We start from the raw sequence: 18,811 nt of genomic DNA on the forward strand, positions 1-18,811 counted from the left end.
TTTTATAGTTTGAGTAGTAAAAATGCATTTATGCATATGGTATTTTCCCAATAAAATAAATTATCATACATTCTAAAAATAAAAAGCATTTGTGAAACATTATACACCCGTTTTCTGTTAATAAAAGTTTTTAAATGTTTTCAAAATAATCTGAAGGAAATACAATGATGGAACAAATACAAAATTACTTTTCCATTCCACAAAAAAATATATAATATGTATGTTTAGCTTATGCCGGTTTCATTAATCCTACCTTACAGGCAGATTATTCCATGTTTTATTTCTTTTTGGACATGGTTATCACAATTACATTGGACGAACCATATGGATTTGCTTAAGTGTTTTACATGCTAATTGCTAATTGAATGGCTGTCCTGAAAAAAAAAAATAAGTCACAAGTCCTAAATGTTTACTGCTAAACCCAAATTGTTTACACTCACATCATTGAGAAAATATATGGTTTTCCATAAGAAATACTCAAAGGCGTTATGTAACTAGGGAGACATAATTTACTGAATCAATTAACTGTCTCTTTATGTTTGGTCTTTATCTGTGACACTAAACTGAGTTTGAATGAGTAGTATAGTGTAAAGGCAAAAGCTGAGATTTGTGATTTTACGAGGTTTTACAAACATACTAAAACATACTAGATTACAGCAGTTGCTAGGCATCATGGATCAGATCTTGAGAACAGGATGTGGTTCTTAGGACCTTTTCTTGCTGGTTCAGCTGTGTAGCTTTGCAAACTTTTCTACCTCACCTAATAGTTTTGCAAACTAGACACTAGTGGAGGTGTAAATAAATTAAGGTATATTTGTTCAGTGGTTTTCCAATAAGTGACTTGAAAATATTTTTAATACATATTTCTGTATTCTTTGGCCTCTGTGATGTAAAATACTGTGTAAATATTTCATTTTTATTAATTCATGACAAATTAAGATCTCAACAAACATCTGAGATGATACAGCAGAATACAATGTAATTACAAGTCAATAATGTTTTACGTTTATTAAAGACACTTTTATAGGCATTTGACATTGATTAGTTGCTTTTTCTGTACTAGTTAATGGTTGCAATACTAATTAAATATTATACATAAATTATTAAGGGATGCAAAAGTTGTTCAAGTTGTCTTCTATAGTGTGCCTACGACAGCTGAATTCAAAGCTTGAAAAGGTCACAGTCTTGAAGTGCAACATCTTAAATGTTATCATCACCCACTGTGGTTTTGATACTTTCCACTTTATGCTGATCTGGCAGGCTACACAGATGTGAGATTTTCTGAACAAACTGTCATCTTGCTCTCTGCAGTCCGGCCTATAAATAAATCAACACCAAGAAGAGAAGTTGCAGGGGTTAATTTGGAGTTGTTCAAAGGCCATTCAAGCCATTACTGGAGCAGACCATTGTCAGACTTCATATTTTAACAGTCCAGCTCTCAAACATTCCTCTTGGTGTTAATGAGCAGGTCTCGGTTGAATTCAGCCTCTAGATTCCCAGCTCCACTCTTTCCTCCAGGAGGATCAGTTATTAGAGTGAGTTTGTTAAACACTCCACGGCCAAAATAGTCAGCGATGACTGAGAAGCCGTCATTGGAGCATTTGAGCTACGAAAGAGAAATGAGATTTAGTTAACTGGCAACTTTGATCAATTCGGCATGTCTCGCAGAAGGAAGAACAATACCTGTCTGTGGAAATTATCATGCAGATCTCGTTTCTGATCTTGCGCACGCAACATGTCCATGACTTTCCTGTTCTCAGGGGTGCAGGTGGGGCACTCCGCTTCACTCTCTGCAAAGCTCTCTAAGCAGTGCTGATGGAAAGAGTGGCCACACAGGAAGTGCACAGATGGCAGCTCTAGTGGGCTGTTGCACATGCTGCACTTAGTCTTCTGGAAGATCTTCGCACTGAAAGAGCAATGTAATTTTTTTAAACGTACAATGACATTTCTATACTATCAATATGTAGCATCCATTTTTAAATGACTGATTAAATAATTAATCCTTGATTTGCTCACCAGGTTTTAAGTTCTTGTATTTCAGTACGAAGATGGGCCGTTTCCTCTCTATACTGTCGAATCTTCCTTTCATCTTCCTCAATCTGCTGGGTCTCCCGCTCCAGTTTATTTATCAGGTAGTCTTTTATCACTGACAGAGATGCTGTGGAATTATGAGCCAAAGTCTGCACCACTACAACAAAGAAAGCAACGTAATGTCAAATATATGATCTTAAGTTCACTGTTAGGTGAAGAACGAAGAGATGTGTTAAAAGGTCACACAGTTATGTTTAGATGTGACAAAAACACAACAGAGGTGCGACCGACAGCTACTTTATTTCCTTTTACTCACCCAGAAGTGGAGCCATCAAGTTATTTTCATCGATGTGCTGCAGGACTTCACTAATGTAAGCCTTGCAGTTTTCTTCTTTGCGTGCAAAATACCCCAGAGCCTGTTCCCACAAACACACCTCACTGTCCCCATAATGTTTACAGGCCTCCACAACTTTCCCGTACTCCTCATTCTGCATGTGGTAATGCATGATCTGCTGGTACCTGTTGAAATAGCCTGTTCGGTCACTTTTGCTTTTGTGCCATTATTAAATATGAAAGCTCAGTGTAATGCAAGTTTAAATTCTGAAACAAATTCAGTAATTGCTCTTTAATTGTGTTCAGTTGTCACACAAAGCTGTAGTATGGCTGTAGAAGTTATGTAAATAACAGAGTAAGAGAGATTGACAGTGATAAGTAATGGTGCTTACAGTTTGCCTTTTTCATACAGATACAGCACTCCTTCCTTGAAGTTGTGCATCTGGCAGAGCACCAGGGCTTTGTCAAACACAGTGTTGTCGCTCCTCAGTAGGGACAGTGCTGCCTCCTGCAGGAATTTCTTCTTCTGTCAGACAAAAGATAGAAAAAGCGATGTGCTTCCTGCAGTATATGCTGTTACAACAGGAAGCAACTGAAATTCACCCCCCAAAAATGTAAAAATGGTTTTAAAATTGAGATGTGATAAGCTATATAATTTTATTTCTTGAGATGCATTGATATTATACCTCTGGCCAATGATAAACTTAGAATTATTTTAGTGCCAAAACCTGATAAAAAAAAAAAAAAAAGAAAGAAAATTTCTTAATACTAAAAATTATTTTTAATTTCATTATTTTATAGTTTTAAACTAAAAGCTAAAATCGATATTGTTAAATGCTACCTTATTCTGCTAATATTATAATGTACAGTATAAAATACTGATTTTCCTTTTCAGTTTTGCGAATCTCCAGGATTGTCTTAATTATGGTCAAATAAGTTTTATGGACTACAACGCTTTTATTAATTGCCTAAAAAATAATAATCAAATGAACTAAAAATATGCTAAGTCAAATTCTTCAGAAATCTGCAAAGCTCTCCATCAGCTTCTGCAGGTGCAGATGTTGTCAGTGATAACATCTAATGAGACAGATATATGTGTGGTATGTTTTTACCCCTGGGTCCTGCTCATGTGCCCAGTCCTGTAGTCTGAGCTCTAGCAGAGTGTCATAAACTCCCTGAGGTGAGAACGGATCCACCTCGATCATGTGTTCCAGGAACGCTCGCAGCTCTCGTGGGTTATTGGCAAAGACTGGGATGAACTCTTCTGGATTGGCCTGTAAAAATGTAATAAAAATGTACAATCTGCAGTCATTTGGTTTAACTCAATGTCAGATTATTTGAAGGTGCTAATGCTAATCCAAATCAATGACCTTGTTTTCTGCAGTCCTGTCTAGGCTGTCCCGGTCGGTTGAGTCTTTGCTGGGGTGATAGTCGGTGCAAAGGCGTTTTAAGAGGATGGTAGTGCTTTCAGGCACATGGTGCATTAAAGTTTTTCCGTAACGCTTCATATTGCTCTCTGCCTGATCAAATGGCAACCTCCCAATGTAGCGTAAAGCCTCCTGATAATTCTGAAAAGGAGGATTGGCATAAGTACTGGCTTACATAAACTTGTTAAAAAGCTTAAGCTAAGAGTTCATATCATATACTGACCTTCAAATCCTCTAGCTGGATCTTTAGATACCATTCATGGTGCATGTGTCTCTCTGCCAGAAACACGGCGTGACTGTGATAACCGGCCTGACGTAACACCTTGATGGCAATTTCAACGTCAAAATGCACCTCACTTTCATTGCTCTACATTCAGAAGAAGGATGCAGAGTATACAAAGCATTGTTAGTGGTCAAGGCGTCATTTAAAAGCTTAAATACACATCCAGGCCAAAATCTCTTTTCTACAGACCTTTATGAACTCTTCCAGCTTGGAGCTGTCTTTCAGTTTAGTGTAACAGTTGAGCAGTAGAGTAGTGTGGTCAGCGTTGGCCAGCGACTGCCTGTGGAGGGCCTGCAGATACGCTGTCAAGTTGTGTATCCTTTGTGCATCCAAAAATTTACGGATTACATATGAGGGTTCAAGCTTCCCAATGGTGCTGAGAGAGACAGAAGACCAGGATGTAACCACGACTTGCTTGATTCCTAATGAAATGTCTAACTCAAAATCTGAAGTGCAAATATACCGAATATACTGCTGAATAGCTCCATCGTGATCCCCTTTGACGTAGAGATGGTCTCCGTACTGTCTGAAAATCTCCGACAGACCATCATTGTCCAGATGTTGAGTTTTAGCCAAGTTAATGGCCATCACAAACAGGTTCTTCTTAAACAGCATCTAAATAATACAAGTTTGAATGGTGGTGATTAAAAAAAAAGTTTCCTTTAGTTTTTTTTATGATAATAACACTGTACTAACCTCTAGCTTGGTCTGTGTGTCTTTTTCTTGCAGCATATACATTGTTTTGTCCCTCGTTAGGACATAAAAAGAGCCCCATTCTGCCAGAACGTCAATGACGTCATCAAACGCCGCACTGTACGCGATGAACTTGTTGTCAAGGTCATAAATGGTAAGGATATGCTTTTCTGTAGGGGATGTCTGTCTGCTGCCATAATCAGAGCTGCACAAGTTAAATGTCAAAAATGTGAATGCGTATTAAGTTAAAGAAACAAAAGGACAGATAATCTAGGCAATACACATCAGTCTTACTTCATTGCGAGCATTGTCTTTCAGTACAGTGAGTCTTACTTGCTGGGTGATTTGTTATTGTGTGTGAGGAGCATCAGGTATCCTCTGTGCCAGTGAGTTAGAAGTTTGTGCCCATCGAAAGCAAAACAGGGTCCTCTCTCATCGGGCTGGTACAAATACACACAGTCATCTCCAGCCACTATGAACTGTGAGTCCTGCGAGGGGTCTGTGAGCGCCGAGCAGCGGAGGGCACAGCCGTGTGTGTCCAGTTCTATACGAGGGTACTCTTTCACTGATAATGTGTAGCACTGTCAACATAAGAATAATGCTTCTTTCAGTTCGGTATTTTCATCTGGATTTACACAGTTTTCCAAAGATGAAGAAAATCACAGTCCGTGTAAATAACATGTACCTGCACTTTTTCTAAGGTGGCGACAAACAGGTTTGTGACTTTGCCAGCCTGCCGGAAAGCCAGGCCTGTGATTGGACAGTTGCCCTCATGGAGGCTGAGAGTTTTACTGTGTCTGTCTCTGGTGATGTCACCCTTCGTCAGCACAACACTTCCATCTGTAAAACCTGAGGATTCAACACAGATATTACTGTCAATTAAAATCAAAATAGCTATTCTGGTATATAATACCTACTTTTCCCAATCTATTTAATTATTAATGGGTAATCCACCTAAAAAAAAATGCAATGCTTTGAAATGCATCATATTACTGAAAAAGATGGGTTGCAATTGCCATTAAGAGTAACTAAATTATTAATATATATATATATATATATATATATAGCAGTACATACTATTAATATATAATTATAATTTAAACTAACTTATTCACAATAACATATTAGAAGTCTTTTTTTTTCTAATAAATATAACTTATAAATATAACTAAAATTTTATTGACAGTTTTATCCTGAGCTCTAATTAAAATCTAGCCTTTTTAAAGAGCTATGGACTAACAATCGTGACAGTGTTGTTTTAGTATAATTAAAATATTAATATTTTACATTACATTTATTTTTATATTTTTTCCATGTTAATTTTAGTCACTTTGTTGTGTGTTTTGGCCTTTCATTAGTATTAATTAATTAAAATTTAATTTTATGATATTATATATACAATTATATTATTTTAATTTAATATTTTTCTCTTATTTCAGTTAACATGTATTTTTAGTAAATTGTTTTAGTTAACATAAATAAAATCCTACCTATAGCCATGAAATTGAGGTTTTCGTGAACACTGAGACAAGACACTTCAGTGGGTTTGTTTCCAGGTATGGCAGGGAATATCCGGGTACAGAGAGGACTGCCACTGTCCTTCTTATCAAGGTTCCACACCTTCACCTGATGGACAAACACATGCGCTTTAGAAATCAACTAAAGCACACACAGATCTGCACTTGCACGGACATGTATCTTCAGCAGACACCTGTCGTGTTTTTTACCAGAGGATTGATGCCAGGCTCGTCCTGCCCCACAGACACCAGGATGTTGTGTTGTTTCAGCTGGAACAGGTGTGTCACGCGCAGTTTATAAGCCTGAAAGCTGGACAGCTGCAGGGAGCGAGTCAAAAACCAGATCTGCCCATCCATATGTGCATTGAATGAGTTAAAGAAAGCACACGTATGGCATAACTGAAATCATATTTAATCATCCAGAAATGACTGAATGTTGGATTCATGAATAATATAAAAGAAAATACATGCAATTATCCATTTTATAAAGCAGGTTTACTACAACCTATTAAAATACGCTACAATTTATGACTTATACAACTATGATTATGAAATATACTTAGTATTATTGCTTAGATTTATCATTGCTAACTAGCCTCAGGCATGACTTAAGCGTTTTAAGGATATCTCCCAACACAATGTGTCCTCGACCTGAATCACAGGCCGATATTCCGACCGGTAGTTGGAAATTTTTCCCATTTTCGCTCGGATCTTTCACCGTTTCTTTATCGAAAAAAACAAAACGTCTCCACTGTAAGAACGCTGCCATTTTCCAAGCAGTTCTTGTTTAGCAAAGTCATGTGACTCACATCACAGTCATGTGACTAGTGTCCAGCTTTACGTGTTTTCTGCGATAATATTTTTAAGGTTGCACACAACAAACCACAAATTAAATTGATAAAAATAAATTTTATGTAAATTAAATAAATTATGCTGTTTTAAGCCAAAAATACACACCAAATAGAAAATTATAAGAAAAATGTACATATTTAATTTAAATGTATACTTTTATAAGTTATTATTATGCCCAAATTACAAAATTCAACAGAAAATTAACCTGCTAAATCCAATGATTCGGATGTTTTCAATGAATCTCTGGAACCGGCTCGTGAATGGGACCAAACGAATCCGTATATTTAGTATATTTAATAAATATAGTTTTATTTCATGAAAAACATAATAAACAGAAATTTGCCGTATAATTTAATTGGGCCGGTTTGTTTATTTTTATTTTATTTTTATTGGGCCGTTTTATAACATGTAATAAATGCAAAGAATTACTGAATCGGTTCTTTGAAATGAACTGTTAAAACTGAGTCGAGCTCCTGCACAGCTGTTATGTCCCCTATTTCACGTGGACCAATCAGGTCCGTGCTTACTTACACGACTGACCACTTGCGCGCACTGGTTGGCACGTGGACCAATCAGCGTTCTCCATTCAAGGGTAAAGAGGCGGGACTTACGAGCATAGCGATTAGCGCTTCACTCGGCGAGCAGCGAGTTGTGTGGATCCAATGAGATCACGCCGCGTTCCGGGCCCAATGTGTTAGAACAAGCCGGTGATTGCAAGAGCAAAATCAAGTAAGCGAGGTGGTGTGCTCACAGAGCATTCCTGATTAACGCGGTTTCCCTGTCTTCTGTAAGACGTTAGATATTAAGGATCAGCACAGAAAAGTTTTAGTTCGTAATTAGGGCAGGGTAAGCGTTTGTAAATATTGCTGTTCAGGTGTCAGAGGGATTTACCAGTTAACAAGAGTCAATATAAAACTTGATCTGACCGAAGGTAAGTGCCATGCCATCACTTTCTTTGTTGGAGATATTGGGCTTATCTAAATATTTGCATATGTTCACAAATGTGTCTTGATCAGTCTGGTACAGTAGTACATCTACCAGACCATCAGCTGCATTGTCTTATATGTAAAAAGAAAGCATGATCAAGCAGTGAAGTGACAGATTGAAATGGTCATGGTGCTCTTCCCATCAGGATCAAGCATCCTCAATCAAGCTTACGTCACACAGGCTGTGCAACTAGAAGTTTCCACTTAAGCATTAAAAATAGAAGAAATGTGACCGTAAAAATGAAGCCAAATTAGATATTTTTTTATTTAACATATATTAACTATAGTCTCCTTGTATTCTTTTTACACCTTGGTTCCAATGTCTAAAAGCTCTGCAAAAGTGCTTCCTGGAGGCCCCTCAGAATATTTTTGATGAGACCCTTATATGACACCCATTTCAGGTTTTCGGGGTTTCTGTTACAGAACTGAAGGGTTAAATGAGCTGTGTCTGATTAAGACAACATCCAAAAGGTACTGTTGGAGGGCCTCCAGGAACAGGTTTGTGATCCACGTGTTCTCAAGCTTTGTCTCAGACTTGTGGAAGGGAATGGGATCACATCAAATCAGCATGCACCTATCTACACCTGCCACTGACCGAATGTGTCCACCTACAGTTTTTCATATCACAGTTGTGATGTATGACTGTCAGTTTTAGTAAAAGTGTTTGACATGAGGGAACTTTACTTGGTTTTGATATGCTTCCTGTTTTTGTGCAGAGCTGTCACAGTTGTCACGTGACTTTTAGCCTATATGCTGTTGATCCAGTCTTTGTATCTTTCCTGCAGGTCACAATGAGGGAAAGGTTGTCTTTATGGGCTGTTTTTTGCCTAATAGTAGCATTCCTGCCTTCTCAAACCGGTAAGCACCACATAAATTATAATACTTTTTCTAGGTTTCCTTTTGTTAATGTCTTTCAGGAAGAATTTAAATCTATCGAGATTGTAAACATGCATTATATTTACATTTGTGGTTTTCTTATCTAGAGTGAATCATTTCAGCTCTCACTGATATTTGTGTGTGTGTGTGTTGCAGAATCGGTTGCTGTGATGTCTGTGGACTTGGGCAGTGAATGGATGAAAATCGCTATAGTGAAGCCTGGTGTGCCAATGGAGATTGCATTAAACAAGTAGGTTTTAGAACAGAATGCATATAAAATCCAGAGATGTCAAGTGACTTCTAATATAGAAAAATTCATTTCAGTCAACGTATTACTCTATTGTGACATTAAGCTTCTTTTTTGTGCAGGGAGTCCCGGCGGAAAACTCCAGTCGCAGTGTGCTTAAAGGAAAACGAGAGGCTTTTTGGAGACAGCGCTTTAGGAGTGGTAATTTAATGTACACCATAAAACCTTCTTTAAAAGTAAACATGAGATGGCATTTGCAACTGATTTGGGGTTAAGATTTTTTTTTATTTATCAAAGAAGTATCTTATGCTCACCAAGTCTAAAATTATAATTGTTTATAATATTGTTTATAATTGAATGATTTAAAATATCTTTAGTTTCACATGATCTTTCAGAAATCATTGTAATTATGCAAGTGTGCACATTTTTATTAATGCTGAAAACCATTTTTTGCTGATTGATATTTGTGCAAACATTTATACATTTGTGATTTATTTGACGAACAAAGTTCAAAAGAGCAACATTTATTTGAAATAAAAATCTGTAACAATATAACAGTCTTTACTGTCACTTCAGATCAATTTAATGCATTTTTGCTAAATAGAAATATTAATGAAATACCCTAAACTTCTGGACATAAGTGTAAGTCATTCAAAACAAGACCAGGTTCATGGATTAAGAGCGTAAATAAACTTCATGTCCTGTAGTGTGAATAGCACCCCTTCACATTTTCTTTCTCTAACACCTTGTTGTAGCATTTTTGACAAGCTTTGATTCTAGCATACTTTAATTATGACAGGCTGTGAAGAACCCCAAAGTGGTTTACAGATTCCTCCAGAGCATTTTGGGAAAGACCGCAGACAATCCACAGGTGGCACAGTATCAGAAACACTTCCCTGAACACCAGCTGCAGAGAGATGAGAAAAGAGGAACAGTGTTTTTCAAATTCTCAGAGTAAGTAATGGAGCACTTGTAGGTGCATAGCTGGAACTGATGTGTTTTATATTAATATAATAAAAAAGAAATATCTTTTATGTCATTCAGAGAGCTGCAGTATACTCCAGAGGAACTTTTAGGCATGATATTGAACTACTCTCGTACTCTGGCTCAAGACTTTGCAGGTTTGATTATAAGGAGTGTTTTGAATCACTTTCTTGGTCTTTGCAGATCGGGATATTTGAACGCACCACTAATTTTGTTTGTTTTTCTTCTAACAGAGCAACCCATAAAAGATGCTGTGATCACAGTACCAGCCTATTTTAATCAGGCAGAACGCAGGGCAGTCTTGCAGGCTGCCCATATAGCAGGTCTAAAGGTCCTTCAGCTTATCAATGATAATACTGCTGTGGCTTTGAACTATGGAGTCTTTAGGAGGAAGGACATCAACTCTACTGAGCAGGTACTTTGAGAGGTTTGAAGCTAATTTTATTTATTTCTTTAGGTCAACAGTGTATCAGACAGTGGTGCTGTTTTTGAGTGAGACTATCTTTTTGACCAACCAGTGGCTTTTTGTGATGTAGAAATAAATGCATTTTTAAATGGGAATTGTGACTTCTTCTTTTTTTTTTAATATATATACTTTTTTTGTAGAACATCATGTTTTATGATATGGGATCTGGCAGCACAACAGCCACGATTGTCACGTATCAGACGGTGAAGACCAAGGAGTCTGGCTCTCAGCCGCAGCTTCAGATTCGTGGAGTCGGGTTAGTCGTGGTTGTCATGTTTTCAGCAAATTAGTTGGCCATGTGGCCAGTGTATATGTATACAGTATTTAAGATGCATGTGTATGTATACAATATGGCTGTTTTTCTTTTAATATTTAGGTTTGATAGAACACTTGGTGGCTTTGAGATGGAGTTGAGGCTCAGAGATCATCTTGCCAAGCTCTTTAACGAACAGAAGAAATCAAAGAAAGACGTGAGGGAGAATCTGCGTGCCATGGCCAAACTCCTTAAAGAGGCTCAGAGACTCAAGACTGTGCTCAGTGCCAATGCTGAACACATGGCACAGGTATCTCAAACTGAAACCACAGTTTATTTCAAAAGTGTACACTACAGTACAGTTAGCAAAAAAAAAAAAAGTCTGCATAAAATCAAAATTCAGCTATTTTCAACATGAATATTATTTCTCTTATTGTAAGACATTCAACAATGCATACGTTTCTTTCTTTTTTTAACCTCCTACTTTTAAATGATAATATTAGTTTTTCTTGCCATGAAAATAGCCACAATAAGTGGAATGGCATTAAACACATTATAATAACATAACTTAATAAAAGGGTTTAAAATCCACCACTTTTGTGCATTCAACTGCAAATTCACATTTAGAGGTTTGAGTTCAGTGCCCAAAATTTATTTAAAAACAAATGGACCGAACAAAGTTCCCAACCTCCTTTTTTTTTTTTTGGTTAATAAACTTTCACTGTGTCAAAATTCAAAAGAATATCTGTCACCACTTTCCCTTCATTGTGACTTTAAATGTGTGAAATGATCCTTAGACATTTCTAGGTCACTATTCAAATTTAAGCAAATTTGTAAACTTATCAGATGTTCTGGCTTCCATGAAGCATGTGATGCTTTGTATCATTCTCAAATAATTTTTCAAGATAAGATTTAGATAAGATATTTTCAATTACATATTCAGTTTTGATTTTGACTCCCACTCAAATTGCTTTGATTGTGTTTGATAAACTTAATTTGAACTGTAAAAAAAATCTTGAATTGGAAAATGCAAAGGACCATTTTCACTCACTGTATCTGCTTGGAGTAATATTTTCCCACATTGGATGGCCTTGATTAAATGGGTGTTATCAAATGGTGTTGATTTCCTTGACCGGGTGAGATTTGGATAGCCCTTCATTATATGTAAACAAAAGTCACTCAGTTACATTAAAATTGTAAAAGTAGTCTGTGTTGTGGCATCTTGTTTGATTTGTCTGGGTGGTTTAGTGACCTCTTGATGTTCTCTCTCTCTCTCTTCAGATTGAGGGGCTGATGGACGACATAGACTTCAAGGCAAAAGTGACTCGCTCTGAGTTTGAGGCCCTCTGCGAGGATCTGTTTGACAGAGTACCAGGACCTGTGAAAGAAGCTTTAGCTGCTGCTGAAATGAGCATGGTGAGGAGCTCAATATTATGCCATTCGCTTTATACAGGGTTTCAAAATAATTCTAAATTTAACAATAATCTGAAATACCTTTTTGTCAAACAGGATGAGATTGAACAGGTTATTTTGGTTGGAGGATCCACCAGAGTGCCCAAAGTGCAGGATGTGCTTCTTAAAGCTGTGGGAAAGTATGTTTTTGCATTTATTTCCTTTTTACCTAGTGGATACTTTTGATTGGATGTCAATGGAAAAAGATGCTTCTAGGGCTGTGTGGTGTAGTTACATCATCACCCAGCAGGGGCAGACTGGGATCAGATACCCAGCCAAACTTGATCTCTTGTTATAGACTAGTAGAAGCATTCAAAGAAAATCTAACACAGTTCCAACATCTAATACAATTAGCATTTATTAACAACTGAATAGATGCAGTTTCAAAAAATGCAGTTTGGTTTCAAACTTGATGTTCTTTCGTCTCCAGAGAAGAGCTGAGCAAGAACATCAATGCAGATGAAGCTGCAGCAATGGGTGCCGTCTATCAGGCCGCTGCGCTCAGCAAAGCCTTTAAAGTCAAACCTTTCTTGGTCAGGGATGCAGCTGTGTTTCCCATACAGGTGAGAGAACACAACACACAGGTTTGTGTTCTTCTCAAGAATTAGATTTGTATTAATCGTCTTTACTTAGCCCTAGCCAAGACCACTGAGATGTTTAATATAACAGAACAATTAATCTGCATGTTTTCTGTCTCCCTCCGTAGGTTGAGTTCAGTCGTGAGACCGAGGAAGAGGATGGCGTGAAGACCGTGAAAAACAACAAGCGCATCCTGTTTCAGAGAATGGCCCCGTATCCCCAGAGAAAAGTCATCACCTTTAATCGTTACATGGATGACTTTGTCTTCTACATCAATTATGGAGACCTCAGCTTCCTCGGTGAACAGGACCTGAAGTAAGTGACCGTTTTATTCACTTACGTTCTGCTTTATTTGTTTACACAGACATGTGCTGAAGTCAATGTTCTTTCTCAGAGTGTTTGGATCTCAGAATCTGACGACGGTGAAGCTGGCTGGAGTGGGCAGCAGCTTCAAGAAACATTCAGATGCTGAATCCAAGGGCATCAAGGCTCATTTCAATATGGATGAAAGCGGGGTGCTAATTCTGGACCGGGTAAAGACTGGATTTAAGTTCAGAATGAATCATACATACAACAGTGAAGTTTTATTATTCCAGTAAGAGCCTAATAAGCCAGAAGAACTGAATTCTTGACTTTTTTTTTTCTTTTTTCTTTTTTAAGGTGGAGTCAGTATTTGAGACCATTGTGGAGGAGCAAGAAGAGGAGTCCACTCTTACCAGTAAGTTTTGGAAATGCCTACGAATTTTATATGTATATTGAAAATAGTGTGTGTGTGTGTCTGCTTCACTCTTTAATTATTTTTATTTATTTATTTTTTTTTAACCCAGAGCTTGGAAACACCATTTCCAGCTTGTTTGGGGGTGGCAACTCCGAGCCAACTGCAAATGGGACTGAACCGGTTACGGTAAATCTGCTTAATGACTCTGACAGACATTGAAAATGTAATTTTATCAAATTAATCTTGACATTTTGTTTTTCTATAATGGTTCAGGATGAAGAAGAAGTGACTCCAGAGGCTGGGAAAGATCAGGAACAGTCGGAGAAACAGGAAGAGTCTGCCCAGGAGAAACCCGAGACGGAGGAGGGAAAAGAGAAAGAGCCACAGGCGGAGGAGCAGAAAGACAACAAAGAAGATAAAGCGGAAACTCAGGTGAGATCATTCATATTTAATCACATTTTTGGAGAGGTGCAGAGTGATTATGGAGCCTCTAGGCTTTCATGAGACTCATTTCAGTAGTTCTGCCCCTTTATTGTCAGGAGAGATTAGTGACTTCCTCTCACGTTTTATTACACAACGTGCAGTGCCAAAAACCAACTGAAGCACCTGACTAGAGTTTCTTGTAGATTTTCTCTAGGTGACCTTATACAGATGTACCATTTTCTTTTTTTACATGATAATTATTTTAATGTAAGACCTAATATAATACAAATTATATTTTATTACAATTTTTTCATTTTTTTACTGGCCATTGCAAGAATATTGCATTATTTTAAATGATTGATGATAAATATTTGAATTTGAATATATTTTAATACCAGTTAGAGAAGTGTTGTTGTTTTTTTACCTTGAATATTAAAGACATTTCCCACAGTGCTGGAAAACCTACAAAGATCAGGGAGTTAAAAAAAAAAAAGTGTAAAAGTCGTGACTGTTTCTATAGGATATAAAATGTTTCATTTTATTTTATAAATATTTTTATTAGAATTATTTAACCAAAAATCATTTTACAGGTTCACAGCCAATGATTTAAAACCATTTAATTATATATATAAAAAAAATCCTTAGTCAACCATGGGCTCTCAGTAGTCAAAGAGTGGGAACATTTTAGTGACAAACTGCGTTTAAATACAAGTCTCTGCCCCATGTAAAGTAGGACCTGTCACAAAAACATGACCTTTTGAATTACTTGCATCACTTACGTCAGCAAGGGTCCGACTTTAATTCTTAAATTTCAATTTAAACCATGTATTAAATTGCAGCTTCATATGAAGTTACCAGCCACTGGTGAGTCACTCCATTTGACTTCATTTTGGAATCTGTCTAGAACTGAACTCTCACCTCCGTCACACAGGGAGAGACTGACCCCGAGAAAACTGAAAAGCCTGAAGAGAAATCAGACGGTGAAAAAGCAGAGGAGAAGCCGGAGGACAAGAAACCCAAACCACAGAAAAAGAGCAAAATATCAGAGGATATCGCAGTGGAGCTTGAAGTGAACGATGTTCTCAATCCCAGCACTGAGGACATGGAGGTGTCCAAAAAGAAGTAAGTGTCTCTTGCATCTCAGAATTAATTAACGTGGAGAATGAATTAACTGAGAGCCAGAAATGGGACGGACACTCTGCAGTAACTGAAGAATCTCTAAAGAATCCCCATGTGTTCCTCCGTCCCATCAGGCTGCAGGACCTCACTAACCGCGATCTGGAGAAGCAGGAGAGAGAAAAGACCCTGAACAGCCTGGAGGCTTTTATCTTTGAGACGCAGGTATAATGAAGCTCTCCGCAGCCCTTCCCAGTGTTTGAGCAGTGACTCATAGATCCAGTGACGTCATGGTGACGGAACTGTCTTTGTCCGGACCTAAAAAGCTTCATTTGCAGAGCATTAGGTGAAACCTATAGTGGGCTTAAGGCTGTATTACGATGTAGGATTTTGGATGTCAGCTATTATCACCTCTAAATAGATTTTCTTTTCTCATTTCAAGTCTATTCTTCTTTGCAATTTGCAACATCTAGTTAATTTTTCCTTTCTGTGTGTAGGATAAGCTGTATCAGGATGAGTATGTGACTGTCGTGACTGCGGAGGAGAAGGAGCAGATCTCCGGCAAGCTGAGCGAGGCTTCTAACTGGATGGATGAGGAGGGGTACACCGCTGGCACTAAAGAGCTGAAGGAAAAGCTGTCTGAACTGAAAAAGCTTTGTAAAGCCATGTTCTTCAGAGTGGAGGAGAGGAAGAAATGGCCCGACAGACTGGCAGCTCTCAACAGCATGCTCAACCACTCCTCCATCTTCCTCAAGTGAGCGAGAGCCGCCTCAATTACTTCAATCCATCCATTTTCTTTCTTTTTTTAAATGTATTTAATGGTTTAAATGTAATTTATATATTAATTGTATTAATTTATACAAATAGTTAATACATTCATTTAATAAATGTTTGGAAATATGCAAATTTATTTATTGCATTTATTATTTTTTAGGTATTTTAATCAGTTTATTTTTAAATTAGAAAATTCATCCAATTTTATACAATTTTTATATACAAATTTAAAATAAGGATTTTTAAAACTTTTTGTATTTTATTTTGAAATCATTTTTGTCTTGATGCCCTGGCGGGCAATAGCGTTTTGAGTTCAGTCCAAATAAATGTCCACTACCTTGTGTTCACAGGAGTGCTAGACTGATTCCTGAGAGTGACCAGATCTTCACTGAGGTTGAACTGAAGACTCTAGAGAGGGTCATCAATGAGACTATGGTATGTATTCACGTTCCTGTTTCTTTCCTCCTTCCTCATGAACGCCACACGAACACATGTGATTCACTCTGCATGGTTGGCTTTGTTTGTTTTTTATTGCAGACTTGGAAGAATGAGACCGTTGCTGAACAGGACAAATTGTCCCCAACAGAGAAACCTGTTCTGCTCTCTAAGGACATTGAGGCTAAGCTTTCCCTCTTGGACAGGGAGGTCAACTATCTGCTGAACAAAGCAAAGTTTGCCAAACCAAAGCCTAAAGATAAGGTTAAAGACAAGAACAACACTTCCACAGAGAACAGCAAGGCTAACAAAACAGAAGACGCAGAGAAGATTATTCCTCCCAAGAGCGATGAGGGTGAGACCGATTCTTTTATTTTAGCAAATCGGTAGACTACTAGTATAGACTTTGCAGCTCTTCATTTAGGTACGTTTCCTGTTAATATGGAATAAATTGGGTATATGTGCTTTTAGCTGAAGAGGTGAAGCCGGCAGAGGAGCCTCCAACTGCTGAAAAAAAAGATGAGGAACCCATACTTGAACTAAATCCAGCAGAAAATACAGATTCAGGTAACTCATCAATCTAACATCAAAATCATTTTAACAAGAGCTCTTTGACCTAAAAGTAACTGAATCTATATTGAATCGCTTACTATAAATGCATGCAATGTTTCTTTTTTGCAGAATCAACAGAGAGCAGTAAAACGGAAAACCATAAAGGAGATGAATTATAACATCTGGAATTCTTAAATGTTTATTTGCTATATTTATTGACTCCGTTAAGTAAATTGGAACAGCTTGACAATGATGGTGTTTATTTCAGTAGTTCTAGTTCAGTGACCCTGAGCCGACAGAAAATCCCAATCCCAACCCAAAGCTGTGTGTGCCCCATCCACAGTTGTTTAATTTCCCTTCTTAATCCATGAATTAATGATCTTCTCCTTCTCAGAAACATGATCCCGGTTTGTTTGAGTCACAAAAATCAAAAATGGCATGCTTGACCAAAGTAAACGCGCTGTCTTTTGTGTTAATGCAGTTAATCTTGAAATGGTCTGTGTCATTTTCCTCTGACTCAAGACACCTTTGCTCTGCCTCCAGAAATGTAAATTGTGGAAATGTAAAGTTCATGCTGAATTGTTACTTAGTTTGTCACATCTTTTCAGAATCTTCCGTTTATTTTTGTTGGTTTAACTTTTTCCATTCCCAAAGCCACCGTTTGTACCTGTGAGCATCTTGCATACGCCAAACATCTCATGTATTTATGGACTTCAGTGTGAATAGTAAGCTGCACTGACATCAAAGAAATTTCACTCGACTGAAAAGTGGATTATATACACATTTTTGTTTGCTTTCACATCTTCACTGGTTTTGTCTTAAGTGTTTTCATGTGCAAGTCTATGTGGAGAGAAAAATGTGGAAAAGGGAGAAGATTGTTTCTAAACTGTTAATAAAGTCTCTTTTTAAAAAAAATGTAAAGGTCCCATTCTTCGTGATCCCATGTTTCAAACTTTAGTTAGTGTGTAATGATGTTGTAGAGTATAAATAATATCTGTAAAATTCTAAAGCTCAAAGTTCAATACCAAGCGAGATATTTGATTTAACAGAATTCGTCTACAAAAAAACGACCCGTTTGGACTACATCCCTCTAGTTCCCGCAGTAATGACGTCACTAAAACAGTTTTTTGACTAACCTGCCCACATGAAGTCACAAAGGGGGCGTGGTCTTGATGCGGTTGCATGGAGAAGAAGGAATAGTTGCATTTTGAAGAGTGTGTTTGTCGCCATGTCTTCAAAACGCTGTTATTTTCATCTCTGAGTCCAATCACCTTTGTTTGGGCTTCCCAGGGACGCTGTACTTAGAGATCAATGGTTACAATTTATTTTAAACTCTGTCCCGAAAATTATAATCCATATGTTAAACCATGTGCAGCAAATTTTGCTGAGGACCGCTTCCTCAATCTCAATCAGTTTAATGCCGGATTCACACAAAGATTATTCTTGAAAGATGGAGCATTTCCCCCTTTTGCCGCGTTTCCACCGAAATTACCCGGAACATTTGTACCAGGAACTTTTTTTCCCAGGAACTTTTTCCCCCCAGACCTGTCGCTTTCTGTGTTTCCACCGCGGTGTAAAGTACCGGGTAGATTAGGCAAATAGACTGGTGACGTAGGTCTGCGCGTTTCTCAATACAAAGTACTGCTGATAAAAAAAAAAAAGTATGTTGATTTTGGACGTGCATCCTCGGTAGTTGGTTCAGACTTTGTGCATTCCTCTCGGGAGTGTGATGTCCGCGACGACGCAAGTCCGGTAAATCAATAAACAGCAGCGTACTTGAGTCAGCTCGTCTTGGCTACTGCAATTTTCCTTAC

The 18,811-nt window shown here is 37.6% G+C and overlaps 2 protein-coding genes across 5 annotated transcripts; one reads left to right on the plus strand and one right to left on the minus strand.

Moving 5' to 3' along the window:
• Positions 1-895: 895 nt before the first annotated feature.
• LOC127966554 (vacuolar protein sorting-associated protein 11 homolog) lies at positions 896-7,093 on the minus strand. The gene is made up of 16 exons (XM_052567640.1): positions 6,908-7,093; positions 6,495-6,639; positions 6,258-6,393; positions 5,453-5,616; positions 5,101-5,348; positions 4,771-4,972; positions 4,538-4,689; positions 4,264-4,450; positions 4,015-4,158; positions 3,735-3,932; positions 3,477-3,638; positions 2,757-2,890; positions 2,348-2,550; positions 2,017-2,188; positions 1,684-1,906; positions 896-1,606 (listed from the first exon to the last, which is right to left on the minus strand). Exons 1-16 carry the CDS (start codon positions 7,051-7,053, stop codon positions 1,439-1,441), a joined length of 2,784 nt encoding a protein of 927 aa, XP_052423600.1. The 5' UTR covers positions 7,054-7,093; the 3' UTR covers positions 896-1,438.
• Positions 7,094-7,764: 671 nt separating this feature from the next.
• Positions 7,765-17,912, plus strand: LOC127966559 (hypoxia up-regulated protein 1). 4 transcript variants are annotated; one of them, XM_052567656.1, is made up of 25 exons: positions 7,765-8,067; positions 8,524-8,620; positions 8,908-8,980; positions 9,155-9,248; positions 9,368-9,446; positions 10,045-10,199; positions 10,290-10,366; positions 10,463-10,644; positions 10,836-10,951; positions 11,072-11,258; positions 12,230-12,364; positions 12,458-12,540; positions 12,831-12,963; positions 13,107-13,294; positions 13,374-13,512; positions 13,640-13,697; positions 13,807-13,883; positions 13,971-14,129; positions 15,052-15,242; positions 15,374-15,461; positions 15,734-15,990; positions 16,361-16,445; positions 16,548-16,800; positions 16,917-17,012; positions 17,127-17,912. In XM_052567656.1, the coding sequence occupies exons 3-25, from the start codon at positions 8,914-8,916 to the stop codon at positions 17,174-17,176; spliced, it is 2,949 nt and encodes a 982-aa protein (XP_052423616.1). In that variant the 5' UTR covers positions 7,765-8,067; positions 8,524-8,620; positions 8,908-8,913; the 3' UTR covers positions 17,177-17,912. The 4 variants fall into 4 exon arrangements, with proteins under 4 accessions (XP_052423616.1, XP_052423615.1, XP_052423613.1 ...); XM_052567655.1 differs by having other exon boundaries at positions 8,546-8,620; XM_052567653.1 differs by lacking the exon at positions 8,524-8,620.
• The last annotated feature ends 899 nt before the right edge of the window (positions 17,913-18,811 follow it).

This window comes from Carassius gibelio, chromosome B10 (assembly GCF_023724105.1).
Source record: "Carassius gibelio isolate Cgi1373 ecotype wild population from Czech Republic chromosome B10, carGib1.2-hapl.c, whole genome shotgun sequence".
NCBI lineage: Eukaryota > Metazoa > Chordata > Actinopteri > Cypriniformes > Cyprinidae > Carassius > Carassius gibelio.